This window comes from Rhinolophus ferrumequinum, chromosome 12 (assembly GCF_004115265.2).
Source record: "Rhinolophus ferrumequinum isolate MPI-CBG mRhiFer1 chromosome 12, mRhiFer1_v1.p, whole genome shotgun sequence".
NCBI classification, from domain to species: domain Eukaryota; kingdom Metazoa; phylum Chordata; class Mammalia; order Chiroptera; family Rhinolophidae; genus Rhinolophus; species Rhinolophus ferrumequinum.
The window spans coordinates 46985362-47009650 of NC_046295.1; the positions used below are offsets into that span (position 1 = coordinate 46985362).

Below are 24289 nucleotides of genomic sequence, written 5' to 3' on the forward strand. Positions count from 1 at the left end.
GGCATTTATCCAATGGAAATGAAATCACTACCTCGAATAGGTATCTGTATCCCCATATTCACTGTAGCAGTATTCACAATAGCCAAGACATGGCAATAACCTAAGTATCCATCGATAGATTAATGAATAAAGAAGGTATGGTTTGTTTATACAATGGAATATTAGTCAGCCATGAGAAAGAAGGAAATCCTGCCATTTTCAACAACATGGATGGACCTTGAGAGCATTATGCTAAGTGAAATAAGTCAGACAGAAAAAAAAGCAAATACTCCATCATCTAATGTTTATGTGGAATCTAAAAGAAAAAAAGAAAAACTGAACTCATAAATAGCGAGAACAGATCCAAGGTTGCCAGAGGCAGGGGCAGGGGGTAGAATGGGTGAAAGTGGTCAAAAGGTACAAACTTCCACTCCTAAGATAAATAAGACCTGGGGATGTACTGTTCAGCATTACATTAAAAGTTAATAAAAAACCACTGGAATCCATACCCACTCCTTCCCCCTCCCAACTTTCCCCACCCACCACACACACACACACACACACACACACACACACACACTACTTTTTATCCAAAGCATTTACCAATAACTGGCATACTCCATATTTTACTTGTTTGTCTTGTTTTCTTTTTGATTTTTTGGTCTCTCCTCAGAAGAATGTAAGCTGCATGAGGGCAGGGATTTCTGTGTATTTTGTTCTCTAATTGTATCCTAGGACCTCGAGCAACACCTAACACAGAATCAGAATTCTATAAGTGGAATCAAAGAAAGCACCAAATTCAAATGATATTCCAAGTACTACAGTGACCAATTTTATAATCTTTAACTCATTTACATTCTCTGCTTCATTGAGGAAATTTTTTTCCCCAGGTGTGGGTAAGTCTAAGTTAAAATGAGATCTTTGGCAGTCTTAATTTCTTTTAAAAGTTCAACATATCAAGGGTGGCAGCAGTCACCGTGGCAGAAAGAGTCAATATTAGCAATGACCCTTAAGAAGAGAGATGAGAAGGAAGAAAGTAGTGTTATTAGGTTTGCCTACTTTAAGCCAAGATAAATAAAAAAAGCTGGGGAGCCATTGTCAATAAATAACCACTCCTGGGGAGCAGCTCATTTGATTATGGGGTCATGTGGTCTTCATCATGGGAAAAGCAGGGAGCTGATGACAGTGGAAATAGTCTGAATTCTTGGCGTGCTTCCAGAGTTATTTTCCAGTCCCTCAGGAAATCTTCATTTTCTCCCATAGCTAAATAGTTCCGAGAATGGTGTCTCTCAATATTACTTCTTACAACTGCATGTGAATATACCGCTATCTCAAATGAAGAATTTAATGGGGAAAAAAATTCAAAGGATTTGTGCTTATCTCTTCATTCTTGAGGGCACAGGAAAGCTGTAAAACACATTCTTCTGTGCTTCTGGGCTGTGGGCTTGACGTGCAGTGTCCTCATAAAAACACTTGTGACCTTAGAAACTTTCATAACTTAGATTGTAAGCATGACAGGGCAACATCTATAACTATTTTTAAAAACAAATTGCTCTAAATCTTCATTTTTCTTGTGGATCGTGTGGTAATTATAAATGGCTGATAAAGCAGAAGATAAACTGTGAAGATGGCTAACCAAGTGAAGGCCTGGGAAGTGGCTCGGTCACGGTCCCCAGGTGCTTCCCCCCCGAGCTCTACAGATAGAAAAGGCTCAAGAGTGAGGGATGACCCACAAACACGAGGCTGAGGAGAATTGCGCTCCAGAAACAGCCTACCTCTCCTCACCTATTCAAATGTTAACATCTAACAGAAGGCCCAGCCACCGAGGGAAAATAATTATTGGCAAGATGCAGGTTGAAGCCTTCAGGGAAATGCAAATCCACTTCATCACTTCACCCCCACAGGATGGTTACATTCAGAAAGTCAGATAATAGCAAGTATTGTTGGTGAGAATGCAGAGAAATCAGAACCCTCAAACGCTGCTGGTGGGAATGTAAAATAATGCAGCTGCTATGGAAAACAGTCTGCCAGTTCCTCAAAATTTAAACGTTAAGTTTAATTAAAGTTACCACATGAACCAGCAATTCTATCCACTTCTGGGTAAATGAAAAAATGTGTCCACACAAAAACTTATACACAAATGCTCACAGCAGCATTATTCATAACAATCAGAAGTAGAAACACCCAGACGTCCATTAACCAATGAAGGAATAAACAAACTGTGCTATATCCATAAAATGAAACATTATTTGGCAATAAAAAGAAGTGAAGTACCGATACATACTACAACATGAATGAACCTGAAAAAACATTATGCTAATTAAAAAATGGCAGTGACCACACACTGTAAGATTCTACTTATATGAATGTCCAGAATAGGCAAGTGATAGAGACAGAAAGTAGATTAAATAGTGGTTACCTTGGGCGAGGTTACCCAGGGTGGGGAGGGTGACAACTAAGGGTGTTTCTTGGTGGGGGGGATGAAATGTTCTAAAATTGACTCTGATGATGGTTGCACGATTCTGTGAATATACTAAAAAGTACTGAATGACATACTTTCAACGGGTGAAGTGTATGGCATGTGCATTATATCTCAATCAAGCTATTAAGAAAAATAAAAAACATAGATGTTACAGATTCTGAACAGCACTGACCCTCATTAAGATGTATGTGGTCCCTCTAAAAAGTTTTGCTCTCGCCAGGTTAATTTACTCGACTGAAAGCCTGGATATTGGGCCGGAATTATTCCAGGTTCTCCTCCTCCCCTCTTTAGTGACTTACTTAGGAAATGGCCAATAAGCTGAATCTGAGACATTTCACAAAATATAATGTACGTGTATAAATTCAGAATAATAGACTCAGTTGATCTCTAAATAGCATAACAGCCGAGGAGGGAAAGCAGTGAGGAACAAACAGGGCCCCGAGGAGGAGTGAGCTTGCCACAACCAGGGTGCTCTAGGCCTCTTATCACTCTTGGTTTAAGCTCTCCTGGTAGGAAAATGGATCACACTGAGTGTTCTCTGGGCACCTAGAATGGTGAAAATGGCTCTCAGGTATTTTGCAAAATATGACACAATAAAAATAAAATGACTCGCAAGCACTAAGGGGCCACTTGGAGAGCCAGGAAAGAGTAACAAAAGGTGAAGCACACGGGCTGATTGCTGAAGGATTGTTTTTTTCCTCCCCCATTCATTAACAGAAAAAATAAATAAATAATTGACGGACCTCTTGACTTTCATTTTCATGCACAAGATTCAGTTAGGATTCAATGCCAGGCAGCATTTCTGCCTCAGCACCTAAATTATTCACAACTGCTCAAAATATCTACTAGGAGCCCGCATCAGAGATAAACCTGCCTTGCAGTGCCATGTTGAGGGGGCATGTGGGTGTCTCCAGCTCAATTCCTGAAGAGCGGGTACTTGGTCTGCTACCAACCACCAGACATATATCTGGAAGGCAGAACCCTGCTTCTTTGGCAGCGTTCCTTTCTGAAGTTACTGGTCAAGGTTGACATTTCTAGGGATTACACCTTAATTTGTTGAACTTCAAGGTCTTGGACAGATCGGGATTCAAATCTCAGCCCACCGCATACTGGCTGTGTGATTTGGGACAGGATCCATCTCTGCGGCCCATTTTCCTAACTGTAAATTAGGGATATTAATTCCCACTTCATAGAGCTGCTTCTGAGGACTGAATGTGATAAAACGTGCTTAGCACAGGGCTGGCACATAGTGAGTGCTCAACAAATTGATCACTGTCACTACTGTCATTATTATTTCATAAAGTGTATTCATTTCTGTATTCTTTCAGCTAACCAATATTTGTACTGAACACCTACAGTTTCCCAGGTACTGAAATGCAGCTGCCCTGCCTTTCTGGAGCTGCCAGTCTAGTGGGGAAGACAGACCACCAAGGGGCACCCAAAGGAACGCACAAGTTAATCAACAGCCATAAGGGCTATGAAAAAAAGTGACAAGCAGCAATGTGATTGGGAATGTCACTTTAGAGAGAAGGCTCAGGTAGTGTGTGGGATGGGGCATTAAAATTTTGTTCGTTTAGTAAATGCTTACTGGCTGATCACTTGTTGATTGGAAGGCTTATCTGAGACCTTCTGCAAAAATGAGCACAGGGACTACATGGTTGTATTTGCACCCAATACCCTCACTGCAAGTCACGCTCACACGCGACCTGAGCAGATCTCCAGGCCTCCCTTTTCTGCCCTCCTCCTCCCGGAGGCCAGGCCTTTCTTCTTGCCCCTCACTGTCTGGGGCCCTCTGGGATCTAAGTAAGTCACTATTCCCTGGAAGGAATCTCACACATCAGATGTCTTTCAGCATCTCTGACTGTTCTTCACACCTCACTGAAGGAGTGGAATTTTAAACAGGGCCCTTGGGAGGAAAGGTCCTCTTTGATGACATCCTAAGTCTGCAAGACAAGAAAGTGAGCAGAGAAGGGGGAGAGCACAGAAGGGCTCTTCAGTTATTCCAGGCTCACTGCAAAGGAGGAAAATAAAATGAGGCAATGGAAGAAGCAGTGAGGACACTGTCAAAAACTTGGCACCTGACTGTCAATCACCCAGCACAAAAATAAGCCCACCAAAAAGAATAAAGGAGCTTAGAGCAACACAAAGTACACTTCAACACTTCTGGTCATATGCAGAGCCTGAGACAAAAAACCCACACGTCTTACCTCTAGTTCTAGACGTGTTAGCCAAGCTAGCCCTATAAAACAAATCTCCAGGTCATTTGGCTCATACAAACTGCACCCCAATGGGGTTGTTGTTACAATAAAAGATGGTCGATATTGTTTTCTGAAGGAGACAGAAAATTCTGGAAGGATGCACCAAGGAAGTCCGTGGAGAGTAGTGACCTCTGAGGAGCACATCAGATGTAGGAGAATGATTTATTTTTCATTGAGTAATCTTTTGCATTATTTGAATTTTTCCTATGTGCTCTATAATAGTTATTAAAGAGAAAAGATTGTATCTACAAAATAAATGATGAGGGGGATTACTAATTTGAGAGGTATTGTTCATTTATCAGTAATTACAAGTTTGGGGAGTTACTTTCCTTTGTCTAAGTCATTAGATGATCTAACAATGTATAAAAAGAATTACACACCACAACCATGTTAGATTCATGCCAGCATGCAAGGCAGGTTTGATATTCAAAAATCAGTTAATACAATCTGTCAGAACAGCAAACTAAAAAAAAAAAAAAAAAAAAAAAAAATCACATAATCATATCAAAAAATAAAGAAAAAGTATTTGGCAAAATCCAATACCCACTCATGATAAAAACTCTCAGTAAACTAGAAATAGAGAGGAACTTTCACAACTTGATTAAAAAAATATATCTATAAAAAACCTACAGCTCAGTGCAGCCAGATGGCTCAGGTGGTTAGAGCGTGAGCTCTGAACAGCAGGGTTGCCAGTTCAGTTCCCACCTGGGCCAGTGAGCTGCGCCCTCCACACCTAGACTGAAGGCAATGAGCTGCCGCTGAGCTTCTGGAGGGGTGGCCGGATGGCTCAGTTGGTTAAAACACAAGCTCTCAACCACAAGGTTGCCGGTTCAATTCCCGCATGGGATGGTGGGCTGCGCCCCCTGCACCTAAAGATTGAAAACAATGACTGGACTTGGAGCTGAGGTGCGCCCTCCACAACTAGATTGAAGGACAACGACTTGGAGCTGATGGGCCCTGGAGAAACACTCTGTTCCCCAATAAAAAATTAAAAAAAAAAACTACAGCTCACATCATACTCAATGGGGAAAACCCTACGATTTCCCACTAAGATCAGGTACAAGGCCAGGCTGTCCCGTCTCACTACTCTTTTTCAACATCATACTGGAAGTCCTTGCTAATGCGAAAATAGCAACAAAAGGAAAGAAAAGGCATACAGATTGGAAAGGAAGCAATAAAACTGTCTTTGTTCACAGATGACATGATCATCTATGTAGAAAATATGAAAGAATTGACAAAAAAAAATAAAACCTCATGGAACTAACACACAATTAGAGTAAGTTTGCAGGATAGATGGTTAACATACAAAAGTCCATTTCTTTCCTATATACCAGCAAAGAGCGGAATTTAAACTTAAATAACTGCATGTCACTTATTTCTAGGTACAAAGAAAACACACAGCAATGTTAACCAAGCTCACCTAAACAATGTTTCATCAGGAAATCAAAAGAACTACGAAAATGGAAGTCTGGATGCCTGGGTCCCAGTCCTCTCCGTCACTCACCAGGGAAAGTGAGTCCCTTCTTTTCTTTGGACTTCAGGTCCTCCTTGAGAAAGATGCAGGCATTTCACTAAAAATCTAAAACCTTTTCCAGCTTTCTAAGTCCTCTCCAAAAATAAAGGCATGTACATTTTCTTCAAAATGTCTTATGTTTTTAAAATGACAAAAGTAACACATGCTCACCAAAAGTTCAAATAGTACAGAATAGTTCAAATAGAGAGAAGCAGAAAAGTTTTCCTGGGCTCCTCCCCAACTTGACTCTCAATGCCTGTCTCCTTCCAGAGTTAACTACAGTTAAGAAACTAACACTGTGCTGTCCGACATGATAGTCACCAGCATAAGTAGCTATTTAGATTTTAATGAATTAAAATTAAAAAACATGGAAAATTCAGTTCCAAAATGAGATACTTGTCACATTTTGAGGCCAGTAGCTACCAAACTGGACAACACAGATACAGAACAGTTCCATCACCGCTAAGGCTCTATTGGACAGTGGTAATCTAAAGTGCGTACAGAGGCCTTTGCAATTCCTCTCACTTCTTTTCAACACTTATTTGCAGACACCCCCACAACTACTTCCATCAGGCCCTCTCTGACTGGGCTCTGGACAATCCTAACAGGTTAATGGGGTGAGTTGCCTTGGGAAGGTCTGTCAATGTCCTAACCTGGAATTAAGAAAGACTTGCATCACCACTGGGCTCACTGAAGGTCTCAGGTCATGGAAACATCACCACCCCCAACAGCATGTCAAAGTTTAAAATCCTAACTAAGAGCTCAAAAACTCCAGTGGTCCTCAGGGTGACGCTTTCCAAAGAGCACTAAGGCATTCAGAGCCTGAGATAAAATACCCAGTGTGTCTTACCTCTAGCTTTGGAAGCATAGCAAAGCTGGCCCTGCAAAACAATTCTTCAGGTCATTGGACCATCCAAACCATGACTCAGTGGGGTTGTCTTAATTGTTCCCTACTAAACAATAGCCAGTATTGATTTCTAGACTCTAACTGTCCACTCCATTGTCTGTATAGTCTCCGCAGGTAATTGCCAACTCTCCCCTGCATACCATGGACCTCTCTGTTGATAAATAAAATCATAATGCATTTCTTTTAGTTCCACAAACTGCTCAGCCTTCTGCTAGAATGCCCTTCTCTCCCTTACTGCATCTCTTCTCAACACACTCCCCCAATTTATTGGCTAGACAATGCCCATTTTCCTTTAAAATTCATCTGAGACATCAGATCCTCCAGAAAACCTTTCCTGTCCCTCCCAGGCTGGATTAGGAGACCCAGTGGCTGCTCCACAATTTCTATATAGGAGACTTTTTGAGGAGGAAAATATGGTAGGAAGCAGGTGTGCGACTTTTCCTTAAATCACATAGGTAAAATCACAAGGCAAAATCACAAGGTAAAATTTTTGCTGAGATATTTGCAATAAGAAGAGCAAAGTTCTTAAAGATGCTCTTATTCACACTTAAATGTGCGTCAGAAAATATCAATGATCCATTTCAAAGAATATCCATTTGAGGAGTAGTGACTTTGGAAGAGAGTGACTAGAGATTAAAGGAGGGCTACACCTTCCCCTGCACCACACCTTGGCTCTACTACTGGCTTCTCTAGGTGCCCCAATAATATTCTGCTGTTCTTCTATTATAGTAGTACCACCTTGAATCTGTTTATGTGTCTGTCTTCTCTAGTAGATTGGAAAGGACCGTATTCTTATTTATCTTGTATCACTAGTATCCAGACCAGTCCTTAACAGAGGTGCTCAGTGAAACTTTGTTGGATGGATGGACAGACAGACAGACAGGTGGGTGGATGGATGAGTGGAGGAGCAAGTGGGTAGGTTGACAGATGAATGAACGGATGGGTGGATGGATGGATGAAAAGATGGGAGGGGATACTTTTTTAATCTTCAATTTTACCTTCAGACTAAAATCTCTTAAAGGGTAAAGATCTTGAATATCAAAATCAATCTCACTCTCTCTCTCTCTCTCTCTCTCTCTCTCTCTCTCTCTCTCTCTCTCTCTCCAACCCCTCCCCCATTTCCAGTAACATCAAAAAAATGTTTCATATTTAACAACTGCTCCATACACTGAGAGGAAGAAAGGCTGGCATTTCCCACTGAGTATACTAAAGAAAGACTAGGGGAAAGAAAGGAAGAAACCTTTAACAATAAATGATGGATAATAGCATTAAAAGCCTCTGTTCTTCTAATGGAGGTACAATTTAGAGATAAACCTAAACCACCTTCCTCTCTGTGGCATATGATTAAAATCTGCTTTGTTCTTCTAATTTGCTATTCTCAAATCCACATTGCTGGCGCTGCAAACTCAGACTTCACGGCTGCCCTTGAATTACTGTACAACTTTTCCTTCTCTTTTTTCTTTTAATCAGCACTGAACCAAGAAAGTGCCATCTATGCCTGGTGGACAAACTATGTTTCCAAAACTGGAGACAAAAGGTGTTATTCAAGGTCCCCCATCCACCCCCACCTCCGTGCCATGATACCTCTCAGCAGAAATACATCTCCCTTGAGGTTTGGAAACACAAGAGGTGAAGTTATCCTTGACAAGGCTCCAGGTGCTATGAAGTGTTTTTCCTACCCCTGACTCCAGAGATTTCATTACTCTTCTCCCTAAGCCTTCAAAACAAAGAGAGTCTGACAAAAATGTAGCTCAAATACAAAAGAAAAACAAAAAAACAAAAGAAAACAAATACTTTGTTTTCATAGTTTGCTATTAGTTCTCTAAATACCATGGTCTGGGATTGCTAAAATTTCAACTTTCAGAGTCAATTTCAAAACTACAAGGTGAATTACCTTAGAAAATGGAAAATTCTATTGACATCACCCTTTCTCTTTTTTGTTTAAATTTGCAGTTTCTTGGGAGTTAATTTGAAATTTCAAACTACAAGCAATGTCTATACCATGCCAAACATGAAAAGGGTAAGGGAAGATATCTTTCAATTATCTAGATACATTAAATGGCAAAATATTCATAAATATATGATAACTTGATTGTAATTTTCACTAGGATATACACTAAGCTACATGTTGACTAAAAGAAAGCAGAGAAAAACTAAAACTGTGTCCTTAGATGACAGTTGTAAAATACCAACATGAGGTGTGATCACAAAATACAGTGAATGTTTAAATTTTTAAAAATAGATTAAAGTAAAAGACATATTGCCATTAATCACCCTCAAAGTACTCCCCCTCGCTTGGAACACACTTATCCCGTCGTTCTTGCCACTTTCTGAAGCAGTCCTGGAAGTCCTCTTTTGTGAGTGTCTTTATTTCATCCTCCATCATGACAACGCTCCGTGTCACACATCACTTCTGGTACGGCAATTTCTATCAAATGAAAACATTATGGTGTGTCCTCATCCACCTTATTCACCGGATCTGGCACCATGTAACTTCTGGCTCTTCCCCAAAATCAAAATGACCATGAAAAGAAAATGTGTTGAATCAATTCAGGACATGGAGGCAGCCATGACAGAGCAACTAAAGAGATTCACGAAAGAGGACTTCCAGAACTGCTTCAGAAAGTGGCAAGAATGATGGGATAAATGTGTTCAAAGCGAGGGGGAGTATTTTTGAGGTGGATTAATGACATTGTGTCTTTTAGTGTAATAATTTTTTAATGTAAACATTCACTGTATTTTTTTATCACACCACATATGTTAACTTTACCCAGAAGTGTGGTCATATGGTTTTTCTCCTGTGTTAGTTAAAAAGTTCTCAGTGGAAAAGAAGTACATCCTATAGACTACAAATGAAGATTCAAAACCAAAATAATGGTAGGATTTAGTATAGTAGCAGCAAACCTGTAACTCAAGACACCATACCTCATCCTAATTTTGTTAAATATGCAACCTCGGGCAAAACACCTAACATCTCTAGCTACTGCTCAAGGATATAAAGAGGCATATGAGTGAAGAGAAAGGATGCTGGAAAACAAACAACCAATAAATACCGCCAACATCACCAAAACATTTGTAGACAACACTTACACACAGATACAGATCACAAGGACTAGCATTATTTCAGAACAATGAACCATAACACATGTATAGACCAACCAAAAAAATTAACATTAACTAGGAACATCAAGGAAGAATTATTAGACAATTTATTAATTAGGTTTTACCTTCTTTTCTATTAATAAAGCTGATTAGTTATTGATTTTTAAGACTGCTTAATTTTATTATCCATTATTAAACGACAATGTATGTGAAATTTCACAATTTGTGTGGGAAGACACTGGTGCAGTCAAACTTTTTCAGACCCACGTTTACTGTCAACTGCCTTAAAGCAACAAATTATGCTTCTGAAGTGAGAAATAATAAACCAAACCCTGATCTGTTAACATATGTTATTCCCTACTACAGAATAATCATATACAAACCTTAGCATTATACATACATATATTCAGACAAAACTCTATTGTACATCTAAAATCCAGTCATTACATTACTAATATTAGATTATATCTTTTAACAATTTTACAGAACTGGAATTTATCTTAATATTCACAAAAAAACAGAAATTAAGTGGAAAACAAAATTTGCCATAAAAGATATCTCAGATACAAATAATAAATACTACATAAAGAATAAATTATCTCAGCATAACTCACACAGCTGCTCCTCATATGTTTACTTCAGTTCTGTATCATGTTTATAGAATTTTAAAATGTATTACCTATTTAATGTTCACGACATTGTCACAAAGGGTAACTTCCCTAGAGTGAAAAATCCTACACTTTGTAACTCAGAACTGTAAAGCTGAGAGAGAACTTTTTTCATTTGCTAGTCCAAGCTAGGATGAGGATTAGGAGAAGGAAAATGCTTTTTCGCCGATTATTCTGACTTGGCTGTCCTAGTTGCAGAAGAAAATGGGGAAGTTTTTCTTGCTCAGATCCGAGTTGCCTAACAAATGAAAAATAATCAAATACCCTTGGAAAGAATTCCAAAGGTCATAATCCATTGGCTTGATCTACAAGGATGGCCCAGGAAGAAACAAAGACAAAAAAGGAAAATCCATCGTGGTGGTTTCACTCATACCACATGGTTTCTACCACCATTTGCATGAACACTAAGAACTCCCTCACGTGTGTCTCCATGCCAGACTGCTCTGTGAAGTTTCATTCCTTATATCCAACGGTCTACTGGACATTCTCCACTCAGATACCCTACGGACACTTCAATGTCAACATGGCCAAAATGAAACTCCTCATCTCCTCTCCCAACCTGCTTCTCCTTTATTCCATCTTCTCAGGGCCAGCTTCATGGATGTATGCCCCTGGCTTAGAAGGGCCCCAAACCTGGTTTAATGGTCTGCTGTCATGATCCTGAAATTCTTAATAATTTTGAACAAGGGACTGAGCTCACATTTTCATTTAGCACTAGGCCCCAAAAAATTATGTGGCCAATCCTGTCTCTTCTGAAGTGGCACCACCATTACCCCTGTCACTGGAACCAACCACCTGGGCGGACCCACCCTGGATTCTCCCTTCCTTCATTTCCACATCTAATCGTGCTATTTCATGCCAAGCAAGGGATCACCTTTCCCCCCTTTCAAAGAGTTGACTTCCACTTGTCCATTAATTATTACTCAAGATTCATCTATAGCAGAGATACTGACTGCTGCCCAGTCTGGTACAGACGCCCCTTTGTCATCATTTTCATCTTCATCCTCAGACCTGCATCTGTCACTTTGTCCTCGCATGCAATCTTGTCTCTCTCCCCCAAATGACTGTGAGCCTCTTGACGGCTGATTTTCTTTTTATCTCTTGTTCCCAGCCCTGCACTTGGCATATACAAAATATTTTCTAATGTTTATCAAATAAGATTAATGTTATTTCAAAAAACTTCACTAATTTGCTTTTGAAAAAACATAATTGCTTGATCTATACAAATGTTCTTCTCTTTTAGAATGAGCTTCATTTTTTGCTAACGTGATCCTCTCATTTCCCTCCTGCACCGTCAGGGAAAGTCACCAAAGCAAACAGCTCCCAGAGCTTATATTACACCTCAAATGCATTTTTCACTGTCCTCTGGGGTCACTGTCCCTCGAGGTCACTTCTGCTAATGAGTGAGAACAGCTGGGCCCTCTATACCCTGGAGCTTCCAAGCACTGCTGGCTTATTCACAATAATTTGTTTGTGATAAGAAATTGCCAGAGTTCCTCTGCAATGCCACCACGAGTCCAGGACACAGGAAAGCAAGAGTGGGGAATGCCAAGAGGGACGAGAAGGCCCTCTCTAACCCGGGGCCCTCATTGCTCTCACAGACCCTCAACACTTCATCACATTGGCCATCATAGGCAAGCCTGTTTGGAAAACAATCTTTTCATTTGACTGGTGCAGGAGTCAAAAGGAATCATTCCACCCCCAGCATCAGTGTCTAATCAGCACTTTAGTCTGTCGTGATAGGCACCTGGGTGGATTTCTTTATTCACTCACCCACTCAAGGAAACACTCATTGAACACCTACTGAGGGAAATGTGTCGGGTGAGGCATTACCAAAGGAGATAGGGCGAAAATGTCCCCAACACTCAAGAAAATTAAGGAAAATATTAACAAAAAGATTACTTCCGCTGACACCTTACTATACTCCCAGTGTGGTCCACAGACCAGTAGCATCAGCACCACCTGGAAGCTTGTTGGAAATGCCAAATTTCAGGGCCCTCCTCAAGACCTCCTGAATCAGAATCTGCATGTTAACAAGGGCACAGAACATCCAGGGGAAAATCAGAAACTGAAAAGCACTTATATTCCCCTCCCAGAGCTGAACACCAACTCTTTATAGCCTGAATCAAGTTCAAACCTGTTGCAAAACCTGCCCTAATCATAATCCCTGATCATAATCCTGTTTTTTTCCCATCTCTGGACTCCACATCTGGCTTTCTGCTCTCTCTGCTAATTCATAGAAGCAGCAACTTAAATCCTTCATCACACAAAGCGGGAACTAAGAAAGGACCTTGTTATCTATCCAATGCCTGTCACTTATGCATGTGAATCTCAGATTCTCCAAAGGACACATTCTGAGATTTCCATCCCTGCAATGTTGTACAGTTTTCCCAAAATGCCTACCTAGAAAAAGTAACAAGTTAAGAATTCAAGTGACTAATGGACCTGATTCAAGCGGCATACATTTTGAACACTTAATGCATTAATGCTGTACATTTTCCATAACCTTAAGAGGGGTCTCAAAGCAAGACATAACTTTATCTTATTATTAGAATTGAAAAAACAAGATTCACTTAAAGAGCTAATGCAATTTGGAAATGTTTACTACAGCAGAGCCTGGCCCTGTCCTTCTACTGTTAACACTGCAATAAACACACACACACACACACTCACCTGCACACACATACACACACAGACGTATATGGTTACTACTGAGAATTCCAAATATACATATGGAAAATGTACATTTTCCATGTACATATTAGGTGTTTTTTTTATTTAATTGATATCATTTCAAGTACTTATAACTTGCAATCTTGGAGGTCCAAGATGCACGGGAGTTCTATTTTTATTTTCAGAAAGGTCAATAAACTAACAGTCACCAAAACCAGCAATTCTTAAGCTTGTTGGCCTCAAAACTCTTTTACACAATTGAGAATCTGTAGAACTTTTATTTAGGTTGTATATATCAATATTTGCTGAGAATTTTTTAAATATTCAATTTTTGATTCACTTAAAAATAATAAACCCACCACACGTTAACAAGAATTACATATTTTTATGAAAAATAACTTATTTACAAACTAATTTAGTTAAAAAAAGCATTGTTTTATGCTTTTGCAAATATCTTTTATGTCTGGATCAACAAAAGACAGCTCGATTCTCACATCTGCTTCTGCATGCAATGTGTTGTAATATCACATATCATGCAGCGTCTAGAAAACTCCACTGTACACTTGTGAGAGAATGAGAGTAGAAAAGGCAAACAGCACCTCAATAAGAGTGACAAGGCAATTCAATGGAGAAAAACTGTTTTCTCAACAAATGGTGCTGGGACAACTGGATATCCACAATACCCACAGACAAAAGAATAAAGTGGAATCCCTACCTCACACCATATACAAAAATTAACTCAAAATGGATCAGAGATGGGGAGTGGCTGTTATTAGGTACAGATTTAATTTGAGGATGATGAAAATGTTCTTGAGTTAGATAGTGGTGATGGTTGTACAACCTTGCAAATATACTAAAATCCACTGAATTGTACCCTTTAAAATGGTGAATTTTATGGTACATGAATTACATATCAATAAAATAATAAATCAAAGACCTAAATGTAGTAGCTAAAACTATAAAACTGTTAGAAGAAAACATAAACATAAATTTATGACCTTGCATTAGGCAACAGTTTGTTAGCTAGGACTCCAAAAATTTAAGCAACAAAAGATAAATTGGATTTCCTAAAACTTTAAAAAATTTAACACCATTAAGAAAGTAAAAAAAAAAAACAGCTCACAGGATGGGAAACATATTTGCAAATCACTTATTATATAAGGGGTTTGTATCCAGAATATATAAAGAACTCATACAACTCAATAATAAAAAGAAAATCTAATTTTAAAATGGACAAAGGATCCAAATAGACATTTCTCCAAAGAAGATATACAAATGGCCAATAAGCAATGAAAACATGTTCAATATCATTAGCCATCAAGGAAATGCAAATCAAACACACAGTGAGATACTACTTCTCACCCATTAATATGGTTATAATCAGACAGACAATGAAATATTGGCAAGGATGTGAAGAAATTGAAACCTTTGTACATTGCTGGTGGGGATGTAAAATAGCGGAGCTGCTTGGGAAAACAGTTCGGCAGTTCCTCGAAAAAATTAAACAAAGAATTACCATATGACCTAGCAATTTCACTCCCAGGTATACACCCAAGAGAAATGAAATAGCAACTTTTACATGAATGTTCACTGCAACTTTATTCATAATAGCCAAAAAGTTGAAACAACCCAAATTTTCATCAACTGGATGAACTGATAAAGAAAATATGATCTATCCATACAATGGAATATTATTCAGCAGTAAAAAGGAAAGAAATAATAATATATACTACAACATAGATAAAGCTTGAAAACATTATGCTAAGTGAAAAAAAAAGCCAGACACAAAACTCCACATATTGTATGATTCCATTTTTATCTAATGTCCACAACAGATAAATCTATAGAAATAGAAAGTACATTAGTGATTACCTAGGACTGAGAGATTTAGGGGGAAATGGGAGTATGACTGCAAAAGGACACAGGTTTTCTTTTGGGGATGATGAAAATGTTCTAAAAATGTATTGTGGTAATGGTTGCACAATTCTGTGAATATATTAAAATTGTACACTTTAACTGGGTAGATTTTATGGTATGTGAATTACATCTCAATAGGACCCTAAAAAGATAATCAACATCTTAGGATTGTTTTGAAAATAGTTTGAGTCTTGTAGACCCCCTGAAATGATCTCACTGAAATGGTTCACACTTTGAGAACCACTCACTAAGACAAAGCATCTCGAGTAGGTATCTTATCGAGTAGGCGGGTTATCTTCCTAGCGGCCATTTCCCCCCTTCCTCCTTCCTATGTCTGAAGACAGTCTTGATTTTTTAGGTAATGATCCCTCCCCACGCAGACCACCACCAGGAAGGAAGTTGATTCCAACCTGAGTCCCAGGGTCAAGTTCTGGTCACCTTTAGCTAATTAGCAGATTCTCTTCCACTTACTGCAGTCACTGGTTCAGGGGTAGGCATGTGACCTAGGAGGTCTGAGCAAATGACTGCAAGACTTTTGCTTGGAACTAGTTTATCTCTTCCTCTGGAGGGTATCCTATAGGAATGTGAGAACAGGAACTATACTATAACCTTTTCACTCCCAATCCAAGGATAAAGCCATCACAAAAGGTTGGAGAGTCCTTGAATTAAGTACTTCACTCAGGACTCCTAAATATATGAGCCAGTAAATGTGTTTATGTTAAAGTCAATTTGAATTAGAATTTGCTAGACGAAGTTAAAAGCATCTAGCAGATATAGTGTCCAAATGATATGGAGCTAACAGTGTTTCATTCTCACCACAGTCAATACACTCTGTCTTTGCTCTGAGGACATAAAGAGATAAGATCTTAGCAGACCATTGAAATAACATTACTCTTTTTTTCAGAACATACTTAATACAAAGAGCTGCCCCATGTATTCTAGTCTAAAAACGTCAGCACTCGGCCACAGTTTTTAACAAACTGTCTCTCTTTTCTATTCTTTTTGTGCCTGATTTTTCAGTGGACTCTAAATGGCAGTCTAAATGAGTTTGATAGACAATCTGTTGGGTTGTCCCTACTAGCAGAAAAGCTGTGGCTGTTAGCTAAAACTAGCTTGAATTAAACCAACAGGATCATCACGGGGCCTGATATTTAGTACATATGTATGTTGCATGTGACCAGCCAATTCCTGTTCCAACAGATAAGAAATCCAGGAAGCAGTACACTATTCTCTTTTTTTTTAACTAAATTGATTAGAGTAGTACTCTACATTTGAATGATGTTTTAACAGTTATAACATGCTTTTACGTACATCATCTCAACAACCCAGTGGAAGATGGCAACTGAGAAATTATTATGCCCATTTTACAGATGAAAAACAGGAGGCTCAGTGCCTTGCTTACAGACTTGCACAGTCAGAAGGTGATGGTGTCTGGGCTAAAGACATTAGATTCTAAGTCAAAGTCTTCTTAGGATTACTTCTAATATGCCTTCATATAAAGTTAAGATAACTCAATATTTTTTCAGCTCTTACTATGGGCCAGGTACTTAGCCAAGTACTTGACATATATTTCACATTGAATCCTTACAACAAGCCTATGAGGTCTGTGCCATTATTATCTCCATTTTACAGATGAGGAAACTGAGACTCAAAGATATAAAGTGACTTACCCAAAGTGGCCTGGCTAGTCAATGGCAGAGCCAGGCTTCCAACCCTAGCCAGGAACATTCCAGAACAGAAGCTCTCAACCATTTTGCCATATTGCCCTTCAGCAAGAGTAGAGATGTCTGTTCTGCATAAGATGGCTTGTAGCTGCCCAGAACATACCAGTGCAGTAAGGACTGGACGCATATTTAACAAGATAAACTACAAAGGACTACCCAATAATTTTTCTTGTTTTGGAATTTGTTCATACAAAGATGACCTAAAATAAGCCAGGGCTTAAATAAAATCTTATTAAACTCTCCTGACAATTTTATTGTAACAACAATTGTAACTCAATTTGACCATTCTGAAAGACAGGATGGCTTACTTAGCCAGCAGCTGTCTCTGTCCCTCACTACAGACACACAGACACACACACACCTCCATTCCTTCCATAATGGCAAAGCCCACCTCCCATTACAGAGAGTGAAGAGTGAAGACAGCAGATGCAGATGTTTCCAGGGCATGAGTATACGACCCAACCCTGGCCAGTGGGATCTGATGAGTAGACTTATGGGGCCTCTAGAAAAGGTGTTCCTCCATGATAAAAAGAAATGCATGAGGGCTTTTGATGTGCTCCTCACGCACCTGCCTAGATCAGCCACTGTGATGGTGGAAGAGGAGGGGCCAGAGAAGCAGAAGTGATTCTCCTATCCACAGACATGTGAAAACAAGCACAATTAACCCCAAAGATGTGAAGCTCTTAGCCAGGGGGAGTAATTCACTGCTAAGATACATCACAGAGATAAACGAAGACATTTGCTCAGTTTAACCTAGAATGAAAAGCAAATAAGAAAAAGAAGTTAGAGGTTGAAAACAAAAATTCAAGGGAGCCAGCAGAGACTGGAGTAGTGGAAAGTGAGAATTAAACTCTATCAATGTTTGGAAAAAGCTGCCTTCAGCAGGTAGAGTCACCAAAAATGCATATTGCCACAAAGGGAATTTTGAAGGGATAAGTGGAGATATGGAAAAAAAAAAAAAAAGGCTAGCAGGCTTTTTGTGCTGAATTCTCCAAGTCATTGACCACAAAAGCTAAAAGAACTGGAAAGGGAACTAGAAAAGTCTGAAGCAAAATACTCCTATGTCTTAATGAAGCACATAAAACAGGCTTGTGTTTGAATGGTATATATTGTAAATTATACCTATTGCAATTAATAAAATTGTGTTAGCAATTTTTAAAAAAGAAATGCATAAGGAAATACCACCTTTTATATGGTGGATGTTGTAGTGCCTGACTGACATCTAGAATGACTGCAGCCATCTTACAATTATGATGACTATAGTGACATAATTGAGACGGAGGACAGTGGAGCGGAAAGACAGAAAGCACGTGGCTTCATCCAGAGTTGCTAAACAACCCTGAAGCTGTCCTACCTCTGGACTCCTCATGAGGTAAGATACTAAGCGTTCTGGTAATTTAAGCCACTTTAGCTTGGCTACTGTTTTACTTGCAGCCAAAAGCAACCTAATTCTCAAGTTTCAAGAAGCAGTGCTACAGAAAAGAAAGAGCTCTGGATTTTGAGTTTTAATCCACTTCATTGCTAGGTGACCAAATTGCTTAATCTCTCTGAACCTCGTTTTCCATATCTGTAAGATTAAGATAATACTCAATAACACCATAACATCAATAAAATGGAGATAATGCAGGACAGTTATGAAAATCACATGAGGTAATGTGTATACAACCACTTAGTCAATAGCAATGTTTTATTCAAATGTAATTAATTGATCTAGGTATTATTTAAACTACATACTTTTTAAACTGAAGCCATCTATCTAATCCACATCCTCCCTTAGCTTACAAAAGAGGAAACATTAACTCCAAATATCAAATGACACTCAATTTCACAAAACTGGTTGGTAATATAACTAAACAACACATCTCTTGATTCCCAATGCAATGTTAGCACGCTGCCCTCATGTTGGTAGGTAATGAGCTAAACTAAATATTGGGCTCTCATTAATTAAGCAAGGTTTATTGAACACATATATATGCCAGATACTATTCTAGGTATTGGGGACTCCTTGATGAACAATAACAAAAAAATGTTCTTACCCTCATGGATTTAACAGTATAGAAAGGAAATGCTCCAATCTACACCAATAAATATTGAGTGACTACTATGTGCTAAGCACTGTGCGAGGATTTCTATTCAAATGCAAATCCAAATTCCAGCCAATTCCGACTATATTGACCATGTTCACCAAGCTTTGCTAAAGAATGAATAATGTGAAAAGCCTATCTTTTACCCAATAAAAGTCAGTATTCAAAATGACAAGTCATTAGGAGTTGTGAATAACCATACTGTCATCTGCAAAAGTGGATAGAATGGGGAAGATGGCTAGGACCTCACTCTACTTGAAGCAGCAAGATTGAATAAAAGAGGTTAGAGTTAAGCCACGTCTTTCTATAGTCTCCAGACTTCAAAGCCTGGTTCAGTTGGAAAAGCCCAGTAGAGAGCATTCAGTGACTCTGTCCTCTCCCCAAGCCTAGTGCCTTAGACTTGCCTTTGACTTCCTGTCCATTTGGAATTCCTCTTCCACACTACCTAAACATTCACATGCAAATGACATGATGGGACAGCATCCCAGACACAGTGAAGAGACGACACAAGGGACATAAGGCATCTCCTACTAGAACTGGCTATCAGGCTGCTAAGACTGGGCTATTAAGTTGTTTGTTTGAAAGTTTTCTTTGCCAAAATATTGCCAAAATTATGTAACTTAGAAAAGGACTACTTAAATGCTGTTAATAAAAAATAAATAAAAAAATCCATAACCCACATTTTGTGTGGGTTATGAAGGGAGAATGTGTGAGACACTGTGCAACAGTCCATACACTCCTTTAACTTGGTGATTCCCTGGAACAGAGGAAAAAGGCAAAGAAGAAAGGGAAGGATGGAGGGAGGGAGGACAGATGGCTTCCCCAGGGCATGTACTGGTGACTCCAAAGGGTTCTTTTTTTTAAAAAAAAAAAAAAAAAAAAAAAAAAAAAGCATTTTGTTCTCACTCAAAATAAATGGCAAGTTTTTTGTGTGTGTGACATTACACCCAGAAGTATTTTCAATCCTTGGGTTTAGAATCTAGGAAGGTATAAAGTCCAAGATTATCAAAATAAAATCTTTTAATTCATTCTAACTGGTTAAATGATAATCACCATTTGGGAGCAGAAGAGGCAGAAAAAGATGTGCCACAAAACAAAACTGTGTGTGTGTGTGTGTGTGTGTGTGTGTGTGTGTGGTGTGTGTATGTGTGGTGTGTGTGTTAAGCAACGCCGAAATCAACATTTTGGAACACAGCATTTTAACCTCTGGCATCAGCTGGGCTGCATAAAGACTAACTTTCCAAACTGTTATTAATTAGACTGGCTACAATTTATTGTTTCCCAGAACACCAGACAACAGAAACGTGTCCTTTAAGGACTCCTTATCTAGTCTAAGGAAAACTTAGTCCGGAACCAGGGGGAAACCAGTGATGTCAACTCCAAGTGGGACAGAACAGGGCAGAGGGCTGAGAGAACAAAGGAGAACTCAACAGCCCACTCCCTGCTGCTGGCCCCTCCATTACCTATGTATTCCATACACATTCAATATGGATTTAAAGCACTTGTACATCCACTTTAGGACGTAAGGCAAAGTGCACAAACAGACTCTCTTTGGATCACAAGACAGTACATGCCAAACGTTTCTGTGCAACTCTGTGGAAGCAGAAAAATTGCCTATCCTGCTAATCCTTTTATTAGTAAGTTTAGCACCAGTACTTAGCTCAGAATGAAATTCAAGATCCTCCAGAAAACTCAGTGGGAGCCTACTTTCCTAGGAGATCATGGAGCACCACATTCCTGCCTTGAAACTTGTCCAGCTGTCAGCTTACAAATTAGATGCCACTGTCCCCGTGCCACAAGCTTCCACCAGGGGAAAAAAAAATGGGAAAGACCTTTCATTCATTCTTGGTTAACACAGCCCAGAAATGGATTCCTGCCGCTGGGAGACGCTGCCCCGGTTCACCTCTCACCAGAATCGGGAAGGGTGTCATGTATCTTGAAGCTCAGTCGTGGAGCTTCATCCAAGACCGGGGTAAATCTCAGGGATAAGTAAACATATTTAAAAGTCAGACGCCTCCAGAACTGAGCCCTGACACTACCTTTCCAAATTGTGCCTGCCGAATGGGTCTTGGGAGAAAGCACACACCTGCCTACACGCACGGAAAGTATACACACACACCCTTGCAGCTCATACTAGCTCTCCTGCAAGCCCAAAGGCATTTATTACTACCCGAGGGTGGGGCTGTCAGCAAGGCTGCCTTCCCCAACTTGGGCGAAAGCGAATTTCCACCAACACTCCAACGGGCGCTTTTTCCCGGGACCCAGGTCCTACAGGGCTCCTTGAGCCCTGAGCTCAGCTCTGCAAGCCTCGAAGCCTTTTTCCTTTCTGAAACACTCAGAGTTCACACCATTCCTTTCGAGATAGCTCCAGTTACATGTAGCGCATGCCCCATCCCTCAAGGCTGGAACCCGGGGCTGCCCAGACTCTCCCCCTCCCGGGAAACTCGCCGCCGCCCACCCCCAGAGAAGTAAAGGCCACGGGCAGGACTCCGGCAGGGAGCCAGTCCCTGGGTCTGATAGTACCTTCGGAACCCAGGCACCGGAAAGAAAAATGAGTGAAGCTGGGCTGGTGCATGCCTTCTCCACGTGTAGGAAGGGAGGAAGGAAGAGTAGGTGACCTGCAGGTGCCCCTCTCGGTTATTGGAGTCCCATTTCCTGGCGGGATAGGGGACAGAGAGGCTGGAGACGCCCAGGAGGCTGCTGCCCGGCGCCCCCAACCTGGGTGCAGCAGGAGGTGTGCGCAGTGTGCGTGCCAGAAGGGGCCCGGGAGCAGATAACGTGCGACTGGCGTCTGCCGGGGACACTGCCCCCCTCCCTGGGTAGGGCTCCCAGCCTCAGAAGGCGGAGGAAGCGAAATCTAGCGTTTTAGCAGGGCCCCAGGGTGGGTTCCTCGTCCCTATCCGCTCACGCCCACCCGCAGAGGCCCCCCGCGCTGCGCCGGGTGCATACCCCGCTTCCCTTGCCCCGCGCCGCGCCTCCCGCACCTGGATGTGGCAGGAAATCTCCGAGTCGTCCGGTAGCCGGATGGTGCATTTCATCTCCTGGCTGAGCGATTTGATGCTGGAGCTCCGAAAGTGGATCATTTTCATGGTCCTCCTGCCTCTCCGCACACAGTGGCAGGAGGCGAACATGCACGGCAGCCGTGGGAGCAAGCGGGAGGCTCGGGGCGACGCGGCGCTTGCCCGCGCGGACACACACACTCGCTGACGCACCGTCCGGGACACCCGGGCACGACACAGCCCCGGGACAGCAGCGGCGACCGATGCCTGTGGCCACACATGCGGGGCAGCAGGAGAGCGGCGGGCGGCTCCCTCTCTCCTCCACCTCCCCCTCCACTCCCTCCCCTCTGCTGGGGAGCCTCCGCCTCGCCTCGCCTCGCAGGCTCCTTTCCCCGCCTCCGCCAGTCGCGCGCGCTCTTGCGCCTCCCTCTGCCTGGGCTCGCTTGCGGAGGGTGCCCGAGCCCGTGACCCCCGGCGGGTGCACGACGCAGTAACTCCCACGCGCGCGGAGCCAAGGGAGGAGAAAGCGGAGGGATGGCTGGTACTCGTGCCCCGGGCGCCCAGACAGTGGCCTGCTACGCCGCCACTGCCGCCCGCCGCTGCGTCAGGCTGGGCCCGGCCGCCGCCTCGCGCTCTGGCCACTATCACTCTGGCTTCTGGTTTCGCTTGTCCGTGCCCGGGCTCCCCCACGTGCCCGACAGTGCCCGGCTATGCCTGGCCCCGGGGAGGTGGCCGCGGGCGGACGGTGGGGCGTTAGGGGGCCGGAGGCGGGGAGCGATCCTGACCTATACCTGCAGGGAGGATTCCATCACAGGAGAGAATTGTTGGATCAAGGGCGACCCCCAACCCCGAGAGTGGCATGAAGCGCTGGCACAGCTACCCCCAGGAGTCCAGCTAACAGTTACAATCTCTGGTACTCATGGAAATATTTTTAAGTCTTTATTTTATTTAATATTTACTGGAGTCAATCTCCTTCTCTAAGAAATTCAGAGCCTTCCTTAAGTAAATTCTCGTTGATGTCTCCCAACATCTCAGGATAATCTTTGGTAGCAGTATCTTAGACCCAAGCAAGACGGTCGCTATCCTGATCCTCCCCCTTTAGGGACCTTCCACTTGCACCCCACTTGCCCAGGAATGGAAATGTGCCCTATCCCGTTTTAGACCAATCTCTGAGTAATGGGGACTCTGAAATTCCCTGCCCACCTCCATAGTGTTAGGAGTAGGGGATCTCCTGCCCCTCTGCCTTCCCTGGGGTGGCTCAAACCCCTGTGGTGTGCCCATAGGCCCAATGGGTGGCCATGGAGGCAGATGGAGGTTGGATGTGGAGAATGGGCCGTTCAGGAATGAGGAGAGGAGGGCCTCTCCTCCTGCTGCCCTTTCCTGAGCTGAACAGGTGGTTATTAGAGAGTATTTGTTAGAGGAAGGACTTGTTGCTCAGTTGTCAGCTCTTGCTGCAGCTACACAGAACCCCTTCATCCAAAGGCTCGGCCTTTGGAGCTTGGGAGGGGCGGCCCAGCCATTTCACCTAACCCTGGTATGGTCTGATGGTACCTTCATACACGCGCTAAAACATCCCATGGGGTTGGCTGAGGCTTGCTAGGGCCTGTATTACAGTTAGACTTCTCCCTCTGCCTGCTTCAGGCCAAACTCAGTCTCATTATCTGCTTCTGAAAACTCCAAACTGTAACAATTTGTCAAGACAAAAGTATAGAGTATATTTTATTTAATAGTTGATTGCTGCTTTTAAGTATTTAAACAATAGTACATGGGCCTCCATGTCTGCTCTTGCACTGGGCCAGTGAATGTTACGCAGCGCCTAACAGGGAGATCAGAATGGAGGGTCTGAGAAAATGTATGTTTGATTCTTGGCCCAGCTACTGACCAACCTGGGGAACCTGTGCAAGTCTCTTCATTTCTTTTCTCAACTTCAAAGGCGAACATATCTGTGTTTGTTCTGCCCATCTCACAGGTGGCTGAGAAGCT

The 24289-nt window shown here is 41.7% G+C and overlaps 1 protein-coding gene across 1 annotated transcript in view; it reads right to left on the reverse strand.

Moving 5' to 3' along the window:
• Positions 1–22628, reverse strand: part of FRMD3 (FERM domain containing 3) — a 249854-nt gene extending 227226 nt beyond the window's left edge. The window contains exon 1 of the mRNA XM_033123926.1: positions 22292–22628. Coding sequence (XP_032979817.1) covers positions 22292–22438 — 147 coding nt within the window. The 5' untranslated portion in view covers positions 22439–22628. The remainder of the gene's footprint in view (positions 1–22291) is intronic.
• Between the last annotated feature and the right edge of the window lie 1661 nt (positions 22629–24289).